Raw genomic sequence first — 20,792 nt, forward strand, 5'->3', positions numbered from 1 at the left:
CGCAGGAGGGAGCTTTGAGGGAAGTAATTGTGAGAGGAAGAAATCTGAAATTAGTGCGCTGATGGATGATCTCTTTGAAGCCTGAAATTGTAAGAGTCACAAGGTTCCCAGCATGGCTTTGCACATTTTTATACTGCAGGGTCTTTTTCTCTTTAGAAAATAGCTAAGAAATTGGTTTGGCATTTCACTGTTGAACAAAATTGAAAAGATCTGGACTGAACCAGGGCACCAGCACATTCAGACCATTTATATTGTGTAGTGCATCCACTTAGCAGCATTAAGAGAGGTGCTTTCTCAGACGGCATCATTTCAGCAACTTGCCTTTAATTAGCGGTAAGCTGAAGTGCATGTTTGAGAAGACCAAGCTTTATGCAAAGCACTAAAAATAAATAACAAACCTGGGCTGAGCATATGAATCAGAGTTGGTTAGACATCTTGACCTCTTCACTGAGGAAAAACCATGGAGACGTACCTCAAGATCAGCTTAGCTCTGTCAATCATTAGTGAAGTAATGGCACCACGACATAATGCTTAACTTCTGGAGTGACTGCTAAACATATTCACAGCAACACTCTTTGTGTTAAACCTGGAAGAACTGTAGCTAATGATGCATCTCAGTCACGGGCTGTAAGCTTCAGTGACAACCTATTATTGGCCACCAAACAACCTGGCATCATCCCCGCTTTGTGGTTATCAGAAATTCAGCGCAAACTGTGTTCCATCCCAGCTTTAACTACATGATCCAGGTGTAGCTATCAGTCAGCATGAAATCAGTGCTCACAGCATAATTTGGTATCTCGTGAAAAACAATTGGAGTATGTCTTTTCCTGATGTGTTGCCTTCTCCACCCCTGGCAGCTGTGTTCAGCAGCGGTGGTGCTGGTGGAGGTGGGTTGGATAGGGGCTGCCTTCAGGCTGAGGTCAGAGGCACAGTGTGCAGAGGCATGAAGGCAGCACTGCTTTTCCTGCAAAACCCATATTGCAGCTAAAGGCACCGTGTAATGAAAGCATATCCAAAAAAACTTGTTTCCAGTGATTCTTATTTGTAGAAGGTCCTGCTAAGAACAGCTGTGGGTTAATATGGAACTAAGATTCAGCAACAGGAATTTGTAAACACCTATGGAAATGCCAAAACACCTGCAAGGTGTTGACCTTAAACTAGTGTTCATTAAACTTGTAGCAGCAATTAGAGTGTGTCCATGCAAACCCTGAGCTTGTTCCCTGGCTAGCAGTAACTTCCAAAGGGTGTGAAGCTTTTGGTAGTGTGCTCTGTGGCCAAAGGCACAATGTGCAGAGAAGTTTTAAAAGCTCCAAATCACAAAGGGTAAAACACTGCCACAGACAAAGCTCTTCCAGCATCTCTCCAGTTGGTGATGCAGGGACCCAGAGTTTTGTGTTTCGCTTCAAGGACCACGGAAGCTGGGGTTCTGTATTTTATCTTCTTACAGGTAACAAAACCTTTCAATGTGACCAGGAGGATGTTATGAGTTTTGTTCAGGGGATTATTCAATTTTTATTGAATTTAATCAGCATCCTTTTCTTTCGACTGACTTCTCTCTCGGTGGGGTGATCTGGTAAATTTGAGGTGGGTTTAACATTCACAGCATTTCCACGTAAAGAAGAGAAAGCTTGTCTACCTTAATCTTTTATTCTCTTTGTGGTTATTGAAATGGAAGAGCATGAGTCTTCAGCAGCAAGGGTGGGTGTTTGGCTGCATTGATGGATTACTGCCCCAGTGAGATGCACTTTGCTGCAGCTCAACCACGCGATGGTAGCTGGGCTGAAGTAGTTTGAACAGTGATAAAGGAGAGCCCAAAGGTTGCCACTCAGCCATGGAGAATACTCAGGGCACACACAATCACAGAAATCAGTTGTCTGGTTTTGACCTGTTATTCTAATAATCAGCTGAAGCAAAAAAATAAAATAAAATATTCTGCACCAGGGTGCATGTGTGACACGGCAAATTAGCTCAGTTTTCAAAGGACATGTCTGGAAGAGTTCATTTTGAAGCTTCTGTCTTTTTCCCTATTCCTCATTCACGTTTCAGCCGTTCATGAAATTCCACAGATAATGAAAGACTCATTATACCTAAAGACATCTGGCGAAACGAGGGGCTGATTGTGCCCCCATTACAGCGAAAGGCAGTCTGCACAGGATTAAACAGGCTATAGAGATCTGTGATTTCTTGTTCTTCACAGAGACACAAGAAGTCCCATCAATTAGAGACGTAACACACAACCTCTCAAATATACGCATTCGGTACAAATTTCTAATCATCAACAGAGCTTTCTAGCTTTACTCAAAGTCAGAAATCTCTGTGTCTTTCAGGCTTAAGAAGAAGGAAATCTGAGTTACATAATGGTTTATGAATTATGTTAATAGATTTTTCCAAGAAATACATCTCAATTCTTTTGTTTATTGTTTCCTGGTCTTGCTGTAATTCTATATCTGATCTGAAGGTGCTTTTTTTTTATTTTTTTATTTTATTTTCTTTTATTTTTGTAGCAAGGTTTGAAGTGTTATAACACATCTGATTTGAATTGTCTGAAGATTGTATTGAATTGGATTCAATCTTGCTGATGAACCGGCCCGGTTACTTTTTGCCTAGATAATCTGAAACTGAAGCTAAGATCAACAAGGCTTACAAAAGTAAACTTGTTCAAACAGAGAATGGAAAATATACCTGAAGAACAAGTTTTGGGTTCACATATTTGCAATTGCAAATACACGTACCTGAAACACGACTCTGAGAGTGATGCACTATTACTGACCAGAAATAGAAAAATGCTAGGCAGAGCACACGTCCAGTCACAATGGCCCCAGTTTACAGCTACATTCACAATTAGCCACTGGAAAATAGCTGCAAACTGGTAATTAGTCACAGGAAATTCTTCAGCTGACATTTCTGAAGAATGAAGCCCAGCTCTGTAAGCAGGTCTCTGATACTGCTCCTCTCCCAGCTCTCAGCCTTCCCTTTTCACATAAAAGGAAATATGTTCCCCTTGGTCTAGCTTTCATCTTCAAACTATTGAATTTATCGAGCTGTCAGGGAGATTACCCACTGATTTCAGTACAGGCTCAGAGCACAGACAGACACGGGTGGGAACAGGGAGAGGAGCGATTTCACCCATGCAGACACACCTCTACTGCTCTTCCCTCTGACTTCCCACTCCAAGACAACATTGGTCAGTACACTGATTTCAAACAGAACAACAACAAAAAGCACAATTTGCCCTCTCTGATTTCTTTGTGTCTTCAGCCAGCAGGCTCTGAGCCGGACTGCGAGCCTGGTGAGAGGTGAGTGTGGCTCTGTGCTTCCCACCTGCTCCCACCTCAGCTTTCCCAGAGTGAAAAAGGAAGCCAGCAGTTCTTTGTCCCCCCGCTTTTTCAGCACAAACCCTGGTGGTGGGTGCCGGTGTTGAATGGCAAACCAGTCACACGCTGCTTTGTATATCATCATCAGCTTCTGCTCCCTTCTAAACTTCAGATCAGGTTCCCTCGATGGAGGAAAAGTTCTCCATCATGCACTTACCAGTGATGCTTTTCTTCATGCTGATAGACGTGTTTTGGAGCCTGTCTGGTTGGTACACACTGGAACGAAGCTTCCTTTTATTTTCCCTTGTTAGGTGCATCAGGCAGAACGATGAAAACTTTAGCAGCTGGTATGTGTGGTAAGTTTGAGATCTGTTCCAGAGAGAAAGCTGGCAAATAATATTATGTGATAGATATATGGAGAGAAAAGCATTAAGAGAGATGGATAGCTGGAGAGCACTGCTCCTGGGTTATCCCTGTATTCTGTCTTTACTGACTAATGGGAGTCATTAATCCATGGCTTCACTGTACACTGACAATGGAGATGGGCAAAGCTGATTAATGATTTCTGGGAGAAATGCTTGAATTCCAGACAGCACTCAGCACTGAGATGTTGGTTTCCCAGGACTTTGATCATGTCCAGCACACTGATGGAGAAAATGCAACATTTAACAGCTATTTGCAAAATACATTAATGAATATGTTAATTTGAAGACACGAAGCCATCTGTTGGTGCTGCCTGCAGATGACGATGGCACTGTTCCTCCTTTGCTGCCTCTGCTTCAGGTTCCTGACACTGTTTCTCCTGGCCCTGCTCCTGTCCTGTGGGATCTGCTGCTGCCTGCAGTGCTGGCTGAAGTGGCGGAGCAGCCTCCAACCGCGCACTCTGGCCATCTTTGCGCTCAACAGCTCAGATGCTTTCTGTGGTTAGTCCTGCTTCCTGCCTACTGCAAGACTCCACTGGTCCCCGACCTGCTGATCCCACCCAAAACCCAGTATGAGGTGGCCAGCTGCGAGTGGCAGCCAGGCTGCAGCTGGGTGAACAGTGCAGTGCCCAAGCTGGGCAGCTTGGGTTGAAGTTTGGACTGTAGTCTCCTGGGCTTAAGCAAGTCACATCCACTAATTTTTTCCCCAGCCAAACCTTCAGCTGAACGCAGTGCTGTCCTTATATGTCCATATGTCCCAAAGATGCCTAGCTGGGGCTTGGCCATGCTGACACTGGAGGGATGAGGGACCTTCTCCTTGGCACCTGGCAGCCCTTCCCAATATGCAATTTAAATTTCTCACCTCATTGTCAACATAAGTCACCCCAGCAGGCCTCTCAATGGGATGATACCTGTCAGGAAGGTGTCTTAGTGGATGCTCCTTATTGCAGTAACCACCCTCACATTCCCCCAGCAGCATCCAGAATTTGGAGAAGGGGCTATGAGGACAGTGTAACTCCCAGGGTTGACCTGGAGCACTGCCAGTGGGCTGGGCCAGTCACCAGCCCCTCCAAGAGGAATAAAGCTCATTCTGTGGTTAAGCTAAGCCCTTCCCAAAGGAAGTCCTGCCTGCTTTCTGGGTGGTCATGAGCAATGTCTCCACAGGGAGGATCCACCCAAACCCACCCAGATTCCTCAGTTCTCATTTCTTGCATCTGGAGTTTGTGGTGAGAGGCTTTGTGATTCACAAATTACACCCATGTTTTTCTTGTTTCCAAGTGCTTTGACATCTCATCCCCAACTCACCCCTCTCCCCCCAGAGCTTGTCCACCTCTGCTTGCTATACATTTACAGCTTTGCTTTCTCCCCAGCGAGTGAAGGCCCCCAGAGCTCATTCTCCAGATCTCCGAGCCCCTGCATGAATGTGGAGATGTCTCCTCCTGACCCACAGCTCAGCCTTGGGGGAACTGAATTGCCTCCATCTTATGAGGACATAATGAAGGAAAATAAACTCTAGACACCACACGTTGTCTTTCTGCACTTCGTAGAATCATAGAATATCCCAAGTTGGAAAGGACCCATAAGGATCATCGTGCCCAACTTCTAGTTCCGCTTGGTTCATCAGAGAACTTCCATCGTGTTACAGTAGTGAGAGAAAATCAGCCAAGAGACTAAAAAGCAGCACATATTTCACGTGAACCAAAAAGGGGAGACCAAATGAGACACAATAAATGCCAAAAGTGTGTGTTGAATCTGTCACAGGGGCTCACGTTGACATTTAGATAGGGCTCCTGAATTTTGAGAAGCTCGCTGAAAGATCTGTGCTCAGGGTTTTTGGCTCAGCCCACAGATTTCTCTCTCGCGCTGGTGCAGCCCCATGTGTTTTAGGAATGAATGTTGATAAATGACTCGATAGTTACTTCCCAAACTTGAGCTGCCTCCTTCATTCGGCGCAGTGCCAGCAAACACCCTCTGGCAAAGTCATGTTGTTCTAATACATTGTAATGCAATCATGCCACTCTGCGATGAAGAATCGTTTGCCACATTTAAAATATTTAGCACAGCATATCAGATTTATCTAGTGCAGAAGGCAGCAAATTTATAGCCAGGAGAAGGAAAGCAAAGGACAGGAGTTATAGGGGAAAAATTGGCAGCTTCAAAACAAACAAAAAAAGTGGATTTGCTCACTTGGGCTATTCTTCATTTAATGATGACTGACCCCTATTCATAACCCTTACCCTACTATACCTAAAGGCTTTGTATGGCTCAGGACCACACAGTACCCACACAGTCACTCCCCACAGAAAGGAATTACAGGGCCAGGGATTTAAACTCCTGACGCAGGAATTTATTAGGATAAAAACTGTTATTTTCTCTGAGGTGACTACTGCAGACAGGATGGGGACAGAACTTGAGAAGCTCTCCAGACTGCCTTATTACCAAGCAGGATCAGCTCTACCCAAGCCATTCCTAGGAGGCATAACCTACCTAGTTCTCAAATTACAGAGAAAAGATGCAAAATTTCCCCTTTAGCAGGATTCCAGATGAAAGCAAAGATTTCCTTTATTTTCTATGAGCAAGTCACTAACGCTGGGGTCATTCTGACCTCTTTTACTCCGCTCTCTCAGTGGAGACTGCATTCAAAGCCCTGCAATGCAGAGGCCAAAGGTAAATGCCATACTCATCATGTGTCCAGGGAACTGCAAGAGGAGCAGGCACCTGGGTTCATTTTAGGTACCACAGAAGATGAATTGAAGCCCACAGCCTACCCCCTAGAGCAGCACCCCGGCTTTAGGGTGGTAGTAGTGCCCATTACCCTGCCCAGGGAGGAAATTGGAAAGATAAATCCACCAAAGGTTATGAATTGCTCGCACATTCTCGTAATGAGGCTGTATAAGTACCTTAGGTAGATAAAGAATAATAGCATATTTTGAGAGACAAATTCTCTGCCAGCACCACTACAAATTATCTCCATAAAATCTTATTTTAGAAGCAGCTTTAATGTTTGACTCTTGTGTGAGAGGAAATAAATGTTACTGTAGCAAAATGAATGCTTGTGCCAGTGGGCTGAAATATTACGGGGTTTATTAATAAAGAAAATTAGCAAGTACATAGTCAGCCAGCGGAGAAGCTGAGCAGACCCTGAGTGTCCTTTCCCTTGCTGAACTCCAGGTGATTAGCACCTCTCAGGATCAAACCTTTTATATACATAACTGCTTCGACTACTCAGACCCTTCAATTTATGCCCTGAAGCATGAGATTTGATTATGTTTGTCACTTCAGCCTGCTCAGCCTGCTAGTGGGCATTAAATCAGCCGTCGCTTCCTTCCAGCCTCCGCGTGGCATTTGCTGCAGTGACCCTTTGGTGGAACTGTACTCCACAGGCTGTTTGCATTATGTGCTGCATAAAACACTGCCCTCCTCTGCATGTTAATTGTTTGCCCCTAAATACACTGCCACCCCCTAATTTCACTGAATGTCACCTTCTAATCAGATGACCGGAGAGGCTAACAAGCAAGGAGAGCTCTGTACAGTGCCTCCATCACTCTGAATCTCTTTCACAAATTCCAGCAAGCAGCATTCGTTTCTGAGGAGGTAAATCCTTCCCCAGCCACCCAATAGAGGGCAAGCGAGACTTTCAGCAGCACTACGAGGCGGCTGCAGCTCTTGCGGGAGCGTTGCTGGCAGCAGGTTGGTGATGCTGTGCTTCTAGTGCGCATTCTGCTTTGTATCTAGGATGATTTCATCAGGCAAAAAGAAATCGAAGGATTCAATCAAAACTGTGATGAGTGGCTTCCAGTAAAGCGAGGTACTGGTTGTCATCAAGTCATTTCTGCAGTACAGTGGGAGCCCTGGGCAGCTTCCAAGCCTGCTGAGAACTGGGAGCTATGTGCAGAAAGTGTTCATGTGGGATTGTTTTAGGGTGAGTTGGTGTTTGTTTGCTTTTTTAGTAAACCAACCTTCCTGGCCCGGGCTGGGGAAGCAGAGCATCCTGAGAAAGGTTTGATAGTTCAGTGGGCAAGGCAGCCCAGATCATGAGATGAGTTGTCCTGGTCCTTGGCTTCCTGGCTGTGAGAATGGAGGAAGGAATGAGATCCTACCTTCTGTAAATGTATCCACAGTCCCACAAGTCTAACGCTGCCCCTCTCAACCTGCACGTACCCTTACTCCTTGGTGCTCTGGCAGAATCACAGAATCATTAAGGTTAGAAGACTGCTAAGATCACCAGGTCCAACCCATCTCCACCATGCCCATAACCATGTCCCTTGAACACCTCCAGGGACAGTGACTCCCCTACCTCCCTGGGCATCCTGTGCCAGTGCCTCAGTGTTCTTTCTGGGAATAAACTCTTCCTACTATCCAACCTGAATCTCTCCTGATGCAACTTAAGACCATTGCCTGCCAGGGTTTCTGCAGATCAGTGTTCCCATCCTCACAAAAGCAGAAACTTTACATAGAATCTTATGCTTTTGTGAGCACTCAGCCCTTAGTAAGGTCAATTATTGCAGTTTGACTGATTTTTCCTAAGCTATAAGGAAAGATAAGCTATTTCTTTACAACCCATTGCCTTAGAACTTGGGTCTACTTTGAAAATGTGCTTGTTCTGCTGTGACCTTCTGACTTCCTCTCATCTTTTAATATATGCTGCCCACTGACTTTGAGAAGAAATAGCAAACTGCTCTAGAAAAGCCCAGAAAATACTGAATGGCTGGTGTATTTGTGAAGAAACTCGTGAACAAATCTTGACAGGGGGAAATGGGGACAGAGCAGAGTAGATAATTGCTTGGTGACCATCTGGAAGCAAAAGACAAAGGGAACATGGGGAGGCACAGAGTTGGACTTTCACCTCCACATGTCAACAGCTGAATAATAAAGTCATTAACTGGCTCTTGAACAAAACAGCAAAAAGGAAGGTGGCCGAGCCATAGCAGGGGATCAGCCAGGGCCGCCATAGGGACTGCACATGAATGTTGTGAAAAAACTAGAATTGTTAATGAATCTCTTCTTTGACTGTCATCTGAAGACTCTGGGATACAGGTGTTTGCATAGGGAGGAAGAGGATGAGGCTGAGAACAGATACTCTCCAGGTAACTCGATGGTACAGTTCAAGCTCTTTCTTTTCTCATTCGAAGGCATCTTACAGCAGGAACTCAGTAGCTACCCAGAGAAATTTGTCCTCTGCTCCCTGTGACAGTGCTTGAACAGAGTATTTTTGTCATTAATTGCCTGTTTGCTGTATTTGAAAGTGGTAAAAGGGCAAACAGTGGGGTTCCAGCCCCAGCTGAGAGAGAAAACATAGTTTTCTTGGTGGAATTTTATTTTTATATCTCTTAGCAAGTTTAGAAATTGGATGAGAAGTAGATGTGCCAAAACTAGGGATAAAGTCAGCCAACTGTCAAAGAGCTGCTGCTTCTACTGATGTGCACTGAGGTCCAGCACCTGTGGCTACTGGCAGAAGTCTGGGATCCCACCCTAGTTTCCTAAAACCTGCTTTCCTTCCAGGAGAGCAGTGATTTCCCTCCCAGGAATCAGGGCAGATGACGTGCTCAAACATCTTCTTGGGCAAACCTTGAAAGAGGCATTAAGGAAGATGACACTCAAAAGCAACTGCATTTATTGTACCTCAGAAGTATGACAATGTGAAAGGAAACTAGAATTCTGAAGTAACATTCTTATCTGACAAAAATAATTGTTCAGATGTGCTGAATTCACAGAAAAATCAATGCATGTGAAGAGTAGCAAAATCCATATTTTAGAAAATACCTGTGTACTTGCACAAGGATATATTAGCTCACAAGGACAGGATTAGAATTTCACAATTAGATCAGGGTCACTGAAGTTTCAAAATTCTGGCTAAATTAAGGTGAAATGACACCTAATAAGCAGTTAAATGTTTATTTGTATCCCACCGTGATAACATTCACTTAAGGGTCATAAGGCGCGTGGAATACCCACTGAATCTCTTCATCTTGGCCCTGCTCTTGAACCACCCTATCAGTAAGTTGACTCCCATTATTTGATTGTATTGTCTGGGGTTTGGACAAACAGCTAAACCAGAACTTTAAACCCCTCAGTGTTATCTCCTGAGACTGCTTGGCCTGGGTCAACTCTGACACTATCGCAACCCCTACTAATACAAATTGCTTCCCTTCAGAAAGTCACAATAGACTAATATAATCTACTTGCTAAGCATTCCACAGCTCTTCGTTAACTTTTAAATGCAGATGTCAGTCCTTAAGAGGGTTATGTTCTAGCTGGGTGTGACGTAAGGCCCCCAACCAACACATCAATATATTGATACACTCTCAGTCCCTTTTTAAGAGTGATGCATGCAAGTTCTTGTGCCATTGCATAGTGGGCAAAAGGTGGTGAATGAAGATACCCCTGGGGGAGGGGTGTAAAAGTAAACTGCACACCCTCCCATGTAAAAGCAAACAATTCCTGTTTGTTTCTTGCAAGGGTCTTTACAAAGAGTGAGTTCTCTTTCTCATTAGAGCTGCAGTAAGAGCCTTTCTGGCTAAGGCTGATCAAGACAGTGAAAGGACAATATATTGCAAGCAGGAAAGGACAGCTATTGTAGACATCATTTTATTATCCCGCTCTTGCTTGCATACATCAAAATGGGTAATCAATATCTATTTGTAGAGCGTGAAATCACCTTAGTAAAGAGCTAAGACATTGCTGCCTTCTGTAACCTACAACCAGACAGAGCCCTGATAGGCTACCACGAGTTCGGTGTTGTTGATGGGGTGGCAATGGGACACCGTGTGGCAAGAAAGCCATGGGAAGTCTTGCGACAGTCCCCAGCTATCAGTGGCCATCAGGAATGCAGAGGTGATCCACTGTCCCTACAACAGAACTACTCCCCCAGGCAACTGCCAGTGAACATAATGAAGAAGGGAATTTGGAAGAACTAAAGAAAACACCCTAACACCTTAGCTCACTTGCAGTGTCTTAGCCTTGGAGACTGGTTGTTATTTTGAAAGGGAAAGGAAATCCTATGTTCTTCCTGGAGGATTTATTGCAAGTGAGTAAAAGAAGCAAACTAAAATAGATCGGCATCATGGCATGACAATGAACTAATGAGGACTATACACTGCAGTCACGAAATCAAAATCAGAATTCAATCAATCAGTGCATGAGCCATTACATATTAACAATTGATCAAAACATCATGTACACTGTCAGCAGGATTTGAATGAAGCAACTCAGTGTTGGACCGGTTGTTACACAACATTAACCCAGCAAACATAAGGGCTGCCGTGACCTTTACTTAGCTCTCTTGTGCAGGAGATGGATCCTCCAAAGCTAACATATAGTGTGCAGAGAACAGAATTAACCCTTACACTACATTCATACTGAAGGCAAAAATGTCTTGAGTTTATGCAATAATTTCTGTATACGTGTTTATTTGAGGAATTTGCACCCTGAGTTAAGCCAGCATTTGGGGTATGCATATGTTTTACTGGCACATCTAGAGGAGCACAAGGCTGGAGGGACATGGTTAGTCCTGAAGTGTCCACTGAGCCACTGCTTGGCCTGACCCACGTATTGCATGTCACAAAACACCTCCCACCACCCTAAAACAAGCTGAAGATTATTAGAACAAGGGACCAGAAGTCTCCCCAGCTATAACATATTCCATGAAAGGTGCAGAAGAAATCAATGGCCTGAGATCTGCAAGTATATCCGCATTAGCAGGTGATTCTAGAGTGTTCCTCCTCTACTACTCCAGGAAGCTGGAGCAACAGAAATGCCTATCACCTCCAGATCTCTCTGTGCCTTTTTGGTATAATCCATGAGTTCATCACTTCACCCATAACTCATACTCCCATCTATTGGGATCTGTCTTATAGTTTGAAGTTCTTCATGCTGAGAGCTGGTGGCTGATGTGGGTGCAGCTGATTTATTTCATTGCACTGATAGTGATGAGCCAAATGTTGCAAGAGTTCATGCTGGTGATTTCAGTCTGTGCTTGTGCAAGCAGCCTCAATACTCACGACATTAGGAATTCCTAAAGCAAGATCTTCTTGGAGATTATTTTCTTGAAGTATTTTTTAAGCAGTCATAAACAGCAAACAGTACACCCCAGAATTCAACCTTGTATCTACATCACAACCGTAGGAGCTTGAGTCTTTGCATAGTCCACTGGAGTGGAGCACTCTCTGATGTCTCTGCCTCCTTCTCACACTCTTGTATCCACAGCATACATTTTGGCTGTTGCTGTTTGTGAGGATGGCAAGTGCACGTTTGTTACAATCGTCCCAGCAGAGGAATATCCTTTCCTCAAGGAGTACACGGAGTGAAGTCTTCCAGAGCTGGTCTCTATGAGGAGAAAAATGGGATCAGCTCACAAGTCCTCTGTGGTTCTCAGGTTGTAAACCCTCAAGATACAGTGAAAGAAGCACTCCAAGATATGACATAATAATGTTTTATGCCATACTTGCACCTCGGCTCCCAACCAAAGCCCTTAATGTGCTATATGGTGCTGCTGAAATAACACTATTCCCATTTTGCTGCTGAAGATGTTCCAGTGGAGGAAGAGCAACCATCTTAAACGACATCCCTGAAGGACATTCCTTACTCCACAGGCCTGCAGCAGGCCATGAGCAATGTCTCTGCCTCCTTACTATGTTTCAGACCTACCCTGACTCCTCACCTCTGAAGAGGTACATGCAGCAGGTGAGCAGGGACCCAGATAAGAAGCAACCCAGTGATCCCGCCATGCCGAGCCAGCACGACCAGCCAAACTTGTACTGGATGCCCAGAAAGATGTTGTGGAAGACCAGAGAGGAGCGCTCCACGTATACATCAATGGCATACCACACTGATCCCGTGATGCCTGGGAGACCTGCAGGACAGGAGGGAGATGCTACACAAAGCTCCCAGTCAGACCTCAGTGCTTATGAGACCACAAGTATAAAATCCTCAGCTGTAGTTTTCTTTCTCCTGGGTCAGACTTCAGGATGGGGTGAACCTTCAAAGTTTTGGCTGCTATGTCCCAGCTCTCTTTGGCTAATGCACCCTTGGCCCCTGCTGATGCTAGCTGGAGCCCTTCCAGGCAAGGGCTGTATCTCATACCCACAGCTCCTGTTTGTAGCATTTTTATAGGATATTAGTAGGATATTTGGAAAAATTTCTACTCGGAATGAGTAATGAGGTATTGGCACAGGCTGCCCAGGGAGATGGTGGTGGAGTCACCATTACTGGAGATGTTCAAGAACCACAGAGATGAGGCACTGAGGGATGTGAGTTAGTGGGCACGTGTGATGGATTGATGATCTTAGTGGTCTATGATTCACATAGATTTCTGCTTTAAGTGGCAGAAATCTCAGCTTCTTCGTCACATTGTTGTAAAGGTGCTTTGAGATATTAATTTTCTAATCTCTTTTGACTTTCTGAACTTTGACAACATTTTTCAGACTGACTTTGTGAGGTACATGGGAGGTGCTTAAAAGAACCACTTAAAGTACTTCACATGTGTACCCAGTAGCTGCAGTGAGCTTCATGTTAAATCTGCATACACTGAAGCAGAGGTAGATGCTCAATATCAGCATAAAGTCAAATGAAATGACTTGGAACCTGTTGGCAGTCTACTTATTTTTGTGTTTTAAACTCTTCCACCGGCTGTAATAGCAAAGCATCTCAGTCAGTAAAGTATTTACCACCTGCGAAGGAGAGCTGTGTTATTACCCTTTTATTACAAATGAGTTGAAGAGACTTTAGGCTAAGTGGCTTGCACAACGACACACAATCTGTGGCAGAGCCAGGAACTGAAACAGGATGCCAGGGCATTTCTAGACCTCTGGCAATTCTGCCCCTTTGCCTTATCAAGAACACTGACTTTCTCATGGTAATTCAGCAGTAAGTGAAAATCAGTCAGCACAGCAGCCAAGGAATCTGGCCAATAAGTGAAATGGAAGAAGATAAACCAACTATTTGTTGCTAGGAGCAGGCAGTGAATTGTGGAAGATGTATTGCACAAATAAAGCAAAGAAACATCTTTCCTTGGTGTTCACCCCCTAGAAAATCACCAGCTCCTGTCTCCAAAATATGGGAAGGTTTTAAATCTCCTTCCTTTTGCTAAAGGATGCCCTGAGAAGTGGGGAATAATCCAAGAATACCTGCAATGAGCAAGGTAACTCCAGACACCAGGCAGATGCGCAGCTTGATAAGCGGCTCATCCGGGAGGAATTTCACACAGTCCAGTCCCAGGACAAGGAAGAGAAATCCAAATCCTGCCAGGATATCTGCTGTGATCATCATGGCTCGGGTTAGCACCAGCTTCACTGCAGGACAGAAGCAGAACAAACATGGAATGGACATGTGGGTGGGTAGTGGGATCGGGTCTGGTGGGATCATCTCTTCCTCGGGTGAAGCTTCCTCCGGCTTTCCCTGGAACTAATGCCTCACTGAGAGAAGAAGTATGGCCACAGTATATGGGTGCACCACATTATCTGTGACTGAATAGAAGAGGTGCCCTTTTTGTCCCCTGTCCTACACTCAGGTGTCCCCAGCTCTCATGGAAACGCCTTTGCCTCTTACGTACCAGGGTGCTCTGCGAAGATGGAGTCGTACTCATCACATGTTTGGATCCCGTCAAAAACATTTGTGACACATTCCCACCACAGACCACGGCATTTTGTACTCACCTATGGGTTAAGGAGAGAGAAAAAGACCCTAAGTTAGTGTATCCACCAACCCAGTGGATGTGTAGTTCAGTAGATGTCCTGGCTCATCTATGTTGATGGGTAACTGGAGTTGTGTGGTAAGAAGGAGCAGGATGGAGAAAAAGGTAAATGTTTTCTATCACTCTTCCTTATTTTAGAGATTTGGATATTAGGAAAAAAGTCCTATTGGGATGGATACTAATTCTGAGGAAAACTTCTGGGAGGATCTAGGGGTGGCTGGTCGGAACAGCAGGTTTGCTGAACCCTTGCCAGCTACTTGTCTAGGCTGAGCTGGGCAGGGCCACAGACTGGATGACCCATGAATCTGCCATCCCACTCCCTTCCAACCACCTCCCTGTAGAGAAGGCTCTGAAGATGTATCTGTCCATGACTCACAGGGACCAGCCTAGCACCAGGAGGAGGTGGCCCCATCGGGATATGGGAGTGTTCTCTGCAGAGTGAAGGTGTGAGCCCCTTCCCAGACGCTTCTCAAGGGCTACCCCAAATGACTCAGCCATAAACACCAGCTGGAAGAGCAGGGGCAGCCGGTGCTGATCCTGGCCCTGGGGCTCCCACTGCATGCTGCTGGCTGTGGAACCAATCACACTCATCGTCAAGACATCCAGGCTTTGCACAGCTTGCAGTCGCATCATGGCTCATCGTTTCCATCCTCCTGAAGCCTTAGATAGCATTCCCAGCCCAGCCTTCCATAAATCACTTTAACACAGGAGGTGTTTTCACTACCCATGCACATATGTCAATAAGCACCTCCAAAACATTCCTGGGATTGCTCATAGGAGGAGTGGGGATAATGTGGAAGCAGCCTGGGGCTCCAGCCTGCCTCACTGCTGCTGGGGGCACCCCACTGGAAACAGTACTTGGGGAATGGGTCTGCCACAGGGACCAGGAGCTGTACTGGTCTAGATGATGCAACAAGTTTCCTCTTCTTATGCTTTGTAAATCACAAAGCAGATAATAACGCATCCCAGACACTTAATGAAGTCTAATTCAGGATGTATTGAAGCTTGAAGCCAACCACAGTATTGTCTCCGCAACGCAGTGGACAAGCCAAACTGTAATACTCTCTGTGATATTGAATGGTGGATTACAGGTGTCTAAAAATGACTCACTATTTCAGACTGGTAAAAAAAGTTATTGTCCAAGTTTTAGTGAAAACAGTCTATACATTTTGTTTTGTAAAGATCAAAACTGCTTGCAAGTTCTCAGACTTCTGGGGGCTAGTCAAAAGAAAAATATCACAAAAATGAAAAGTAATGTAGGAAAATGATGCTTATTTTGATTTGGATTATTTTGATTCTTATTTTTCAAGGGCAGAGTTTTTTGTTAAAAATTTGCATAGATGTTAGTTTTCACTTGCAATTAACATACTTTTATTGAATTGCATTTTGTTCTGCCTGTGTTTTTGCCATTTCACATTCATCCTAAATCTCTGTGGGTTTGTTCACGCTATTCTATATTCAGCTACTACTCTCATGTACCTCCTGACTTGCTCACATTAGTATTGTTTTTTAAGTCTTACAAGCAGCTTCCTCATCAACATTATTTATAAAGAGACTAACAGCATTCCAGGCTTTGTTAGCTTCCAAGTGAAACAGAAGCAGGTCTTAGAGATACAAATCAGTGATCAGTGATCTGGCTTATGAGTCAACCCCCTTTCCAGATTTGGGGAAAACCTGATGAATGTTCTTTGCTTCTTGGGATGTTTCAGTTGTCACCTACTCTTGCTAGCATAGAACGTGGGCAATCCCAAACGTTTATTCCTGATCTTCTCTTTCTTCCCATAGCAAATCTGCTCTGGTTTCCCTGGGCCCAATCAAGGGCTCCCCAAGGAGATGCACATCTCACCCCAAACTCTCATCTCCAGCTCTGATTGTGAAACACATGGCCACAACCTGCTTTCCCTAGCACAAGTACGCATGTAGAACATCAACTGCGTAATGACGGCAATACATATAATTATATCCCATGCATAATGTATAATTACTACTGAAATAATTCTAATATAAAAATAAAAAATGAAAGAACAAGCACATGCTCACCACTCTGGGGAAAGCACACAGTGTTTTACAGTACTGTAGAAGGTGCCAACACACAGTGATTGCCGAGCACAAGAGTGAACGAGGCAGTGCTTAGCAGTGGTGCGGATTCTTTTAATCCAACTACAACAGGGAGGGATTGAGTGCACACAACAGAGCTTGTTAGGAACCAGCTTATGGCTCTTTCCAGCACAAACCACTGCAGATCCTGTCCTAGCCTTGCCTTGATGCTCACAGTGCATGAGTGCGAGCCCTGCTCTGTGCGGCAGCATCTTGCTGGATCCTGAGCCCTGCGGAAGAAATGAGCTTCTGGAGGTGAAGGGATTTCCACACTGGAGGACAGAAGTCCCTTTGTAGGAGAAATTCCTTCTCAGAAAGAGTGGTTGGGCACTGGCACAGGCTGCCCTCGGAGGTGGTGGAGTCACTGTCCCTGGAGGTGTTCAAGAACCATGGAGATGTGGCACTGAGGGACTTGGGCATGGTGATAGCAGGACCTGAGGATCTTAGTGGTCTTTTCCAACTTCAGAGATTCTGTGATTCTGTGATTTCTTCTGAAATCAAAACTTGCTTGAACTTCCCTATTCCTAGTTGAAACCAGCAATTTTGAACTCCAGGCCCTTCTGGCCATTAGTGGTTTTCCTGCATTCTCATATTGCGAGAAGCAGTGAGTCATTAGGGCCATTAGGGAGCTCATTCAGTCAAGCATTAAGTCTGGGGGCACTTTGCGCTATTATTTAGTATTCACACTCAGAGCAGGAATGTGAAAACGGTGCCTGCTAATAACCACACAGGGTGTTAATGGGACACTTAGGGACAGACCAGCAGAGGTGCCTCCATGACAAGAAGACAAGGTTATTCAGCCTTGGGATATTGGGTTTGATTCTTTTCTGCACTCACTTTACTCAGGAGTTGGGTTTCCCTCCTCCATTTTGCTTGGAAATTATGGATCAACGATGGGTTGATGGTTGGACTAGATGATCTGAAATGGTCTTTTCCAACCTTACTGATTCTATGATTCTGTTACACTAATTTGAGATCCGTTTGGCTTTTCTGACTATACTAACACCATCAGCTTACTTTAGGTGACTCACAGCTTTCTGAAATGAATCTAAAATATTTTCCGAATTAGGATGATAAATGAAGAGTGATATCCCAGTCACATCAGTCGGATTACAGTTTTTTCCCAACATGAAAGTGCTAATGCCTGCACAAGTTCAAGAAAATACTTTTGTAAGCTGGATCTGACAGCAGTCCTTTTTTTTCCTACATCCTTCTGCTTGCTCATATGTTGGACTTTATCACCAAGAAGTCTGGCCTACAAAATTAGAAATATCTCCAAAACATCCATGCAGGCTGGAGTTGCAGGATGATATGCTCTAGTTCATGCACACTTAAACCTGGAGCCTCTACACTTTTCCTAAGAGCATCCTCATCTGTTTTCATCCTGTATGACAGGGGAAATGTGGATGAAAACGAAGCAATGATACTGGAAACCAAACTCTCTAGGACACATTTGATTTGGAGATCAGGTTCTCCAAGAGATCTTACCTCCAGGGAATCGTCAGCATTCACCATCCAGCAGTCTGTCCAGGTAGATGCTATCAAAAAGCCAGTAGAGAAAAAAGCAAAAAAACAGCCGGCATACTGGAGGAAAAACCTCATCCCAGCAGGTGTCGGCAAAACCAGTGCCCAGGTCTTGTTCTTAAAGCTGGGCTAAAGGCAGAGCCTCAACATCCCAGGTTGCTGTTACGTGTTCCAGTGGCCACGAGCAGAAGGAATTTCTGCCTTCTGTAGATGTGACATGCGGAGAATGGCTGCAGGAGTGATGCTGGGCTACAGCGGGGATGGGAGGAGGGAGCCAGGAGCTGCTGCCACCAATGAGCCCCACATGGATGGAGCTGGTCATGCCTGGCTGGAGGGAACAGGACGGAGCAGGCGTGGCATGCAGGTAACTGGAATCCTGCAGCTCCAAGGGGAAAAAATGAAAAGTATGATGGCAGGAGTTGGGAAAGCAGGGATTTAAAAAAAAAAGCAAAAGCTATCATTAAGGGCAGAACTGCTGAGCACTGCTGGGGCCACACACAAGAGCTTCCATGGGTACATGAATGCAACATGTAAACATTTATTCTTCCATACATATTCATGTCTGAGCACAGAGGAATTATGATGTGTACAGGTGTAATCCCCAGGCCCTTTGGTTCCTCTACTAGGCTTCAATGCCCCCATGATCCAGCTTGACGTAGAAATGTCGCTAGGAAGGGAAGGAAACAGGAAGCTATTGCAGCCCCTCAGAGCCAACACCAACAGCCCCCAACAACCATCCCAGCTCAGGTGTGGAGCCAAAACCCCAAACTCCTCATGCCCTGCTCATCAGTTTGTTCACTGCAGATCACACGTGGGAATCCCGAACTTTTCAAGCCAAGCTTCAGGACACATCTCAGGAAAACCAAGGGGAAGCAGGACTATTCTAAAGGTCCAAATGCACAAAATCAGCACAGATTCAATAATCTTTACTTTTGGAAAGAGAAACCATAAAAAAGTGGAGATTTACTTTCAGTGAGCAAGTCTTCTTTGCAGGGCTGAGAAGCAGCTTCTCTGCTCCAGCTGTGTGCAGTCTGTCCCCAAACCCAGTGTGGCTGTCATCTCAGCTGTCACCTGCAGATGGAGCCAGGCAATACTTCTACAGAGATTCTCTAAGCTTGCTTTTTCTGCTCCAGGATCACTTCCAAATACAATAACAATAACAAGTTTATTATTGCAGTGATATATGTAACCTGTAGAGTTCCTCTCCTCGTGGAACGGTTTTACTCTCAGAGTCAGCTTTTTGTCAGCTTCAGAGTCTTGATCCCAGGATCACTCAGAGGTCATGCTACAGAGAAGTCCTCGGAGTGTGCTTCTGGAAGACACTGCACAAAGAACAAAATGTCCACATCAAAAAGTCAGGCTCCAGAGGACTCCATGCTGCTTTATCTCATCTTATTTGTGTCTCATAATTCCATCCTTAGAAGGTGACCACTGGATGCTGCAGTGAGTCTTCCCACAAACAGAACTGAATCCTTACAGAGGACAGGAGCAGAGTTTGCAAGAAGCAGAGCCTGGACTAGTCAAGAGATGTGCTGTGGACCTATCAAAGAATCATTAAGGTTGGAAAAGACCACCAAGATCACCAAGTCCAACCATCAGCCCATCCCCACTGTGCCCACTAACCACGTGCTTCAGCATCACGTCTCCACAGCTCTTGAAAACCTGCAGAGATGGGGACTTCACCACCTCCCAGGGCAGCTTCTGCCAGTGCCTCACTGTGTGTATCTCTATACCTTCTCACTCTGTCTTGAACTCCCATACAAGCCTCTTTGAGAGAAAAAAAATATCCATTTGGAGAGTGTAAACTATTTTTCCCAACAAAAGCATGAGGCAGAAAGAAAAAGCTCTCAGAGGGATAATAGGACTACACTAACATCCAGAGTAGAATTTCTAAGCCTTTGTTCTAAGCTTAGCCCACTGGATGCCTAAGGAGCAATCTCCTTGAAGGGCTGAAGGCAGGTGTTCAGGTACCCATGGCACCCACGACTTGCTCCATCTCTCTACAGCCCGGGCAACACCATGTTTATTTTCTGCACGCCTAGAGATTTGTGCTGCTGCCCCAACTCCATGCTCTCCCAGTGTGCACCCTTCCTGCAGGGCAGGGCAGTGGATGACCCTTCCTGGAGCAGGATGCCAGTGCTTCTCTGGCTGTGAGTCACTGGGGACAGGAAGTGGCCATTTGCCACACTGGCCATTTGCATCTAGCCTGGGGCACAGGAGCATCCTGGCCTTGTTGGGGAGCAGACCGGAATCCTCCAGTTTTCCTTGATGTGAGACTGCTCCTGTCTGTGATTGGTCTGTGATTTTCACCAGATGGAGAGACCAGACCAATCTCTGCTCCTGGATTAGGCTCATCTCTCCCAGCAGTTCCATGGAAATAGCTGGGACTATTAGAAAGAATACTGCATTCTTATGTAGTAGAAACTGGCAGGGTACATATTTAGTGGTTTTAATTTAAAAAAAGTACAAGACCTTTACAAATCGTAGAATCATTACAGTTGGAAAAGACCTTTAAGGTCATCTAGTCCAACCATCCACCTACCACCACTGACCATGTCCCTCAGTGCCACATCTGCACAATTCTTAAACATCTCCAGGGATGGTGATTCCACCATGTCCCTGGGCAGTTTGTGCCAGGGCTCAACCACTCTTTTTGAGAAGAAGTTTTTCCTAATATCCAGCCTGAACCTTCTCATACTCTGCATTCCCAGAATAGCATGACAGATCTTCCTCACCTTTGGAAAT

At 45.1% G+C, this 20,792-nt stretch overlaps 2 protein-coding genes across 2 annotated transcripts; one reads left to right on the top strand and one right to left on the bottom strand.

Moving 5' to 3' along the window:
- The first annotated feature begins 1,254 nt into the window (after positions 1–1,254).
- On the top strand, positions 1,255–5,252 carry TMEM207 (transmembrane protein 207). The gene is made up of 5 exons (XM_065748129.1): positions 1,255–1,447; positions 3,259–3,296; positions 3,626–3,670; positions 4,098–4,237; positions 5,107–5,252. The coding sequence occupies exons 1-5, from the start codon at positions 1,373–1,375 to the stop codon at positions 5,250–5,252; spliced, it is 444 nt and encodes a 147-aa protein (XP_065604201.1). The 5' UTR covers positions 1,255–1,372.
- A 6,613-nt stretch (positions 5,253–11,865) lies between these two features.
- CLDN16 (claudin 16) lies at positions 11,866–18,125 on the bottom strand. Its single transcript, XM_065748571.1, has 5 exons — positions 18,012–18,125; positions 14,286–14,388; positions 13,861–14,025; positions 12,389–12,587; positions 11,866–12,045 (listed from the first exon to the last, which is right to left on the bottom strand). The coding sequence occupies exons 1-5, from the start codon at positions 18,123–18,125 to the stop codon at positions 11,922–11,924; spliced, it is 705 nt and encodes a 234-aa protein (XP_065604643.1). The 3' UTR covers positions 11,866–11,921.
- Positions 18,126–20,792: the final 2,667 nt, after the last annotated feature.

Source organism: Cyrtonyx montezumae, unplaced genomic scaffold (genome assembly GCF_038088225.1).
Source record: "Cyrtonyx montezumae isolate F1298 unplaced genomic scaffold, pur_monq_1.0 scaffold_5, whole genome shotgun sequence".
In the NCBI taxonomy this organism is placed as follows: Eukaryota; Metazoa; Chordata; class Aves; order Galliformes; family Odontophoridae; genus Cyrtonyx; species Cyrtonyx montezumae.

Coding starts and splice junctions, on each gene's coding strand:
- TMEM207 (XM_065748129.1), top strand. CDS start 1,373: ATGCAGGGACCCAGAGTTTTGTGTTTCGCTTCAAGGACCACGGAAGCT. Junction 1,448..3,258: donor TGTATTTTATCTTCTTACAG/GTAACAAAACCT, acceptor TTGTGTCTTCAG/CCAGCAGGCTCTGAGCCGGA. Junction 3,671..4,097: donor TTTAGCAGCTGGTATGTGTG/GTAAGTTTGAGA, acceptor CCTCTGCTTCAG/GTTCCTGACACTGTTTCTCC.
- CLDN16 (XM_065748571.1), bottom strand. CDS start 18,125: ATGAGGTTTTTCCTCCAGTATGCCGGCTGTTTTTTTGCTTTTTTCTCT. Junction 14,389..18,011: donor ATGCTGACGATTCCCTGGAG/GTAAGATCTCTT, acceptor CTTAACCCATAG/GTGAGTACAAAATGCCGTGG. Junction 14,026..14,285: donor CATCTTCGCAGAGCACCCTG/GTACGTAAGAGG, acceptor TCTGTCCTGCAG/TGAAGCTGGTGCTAACCCGA.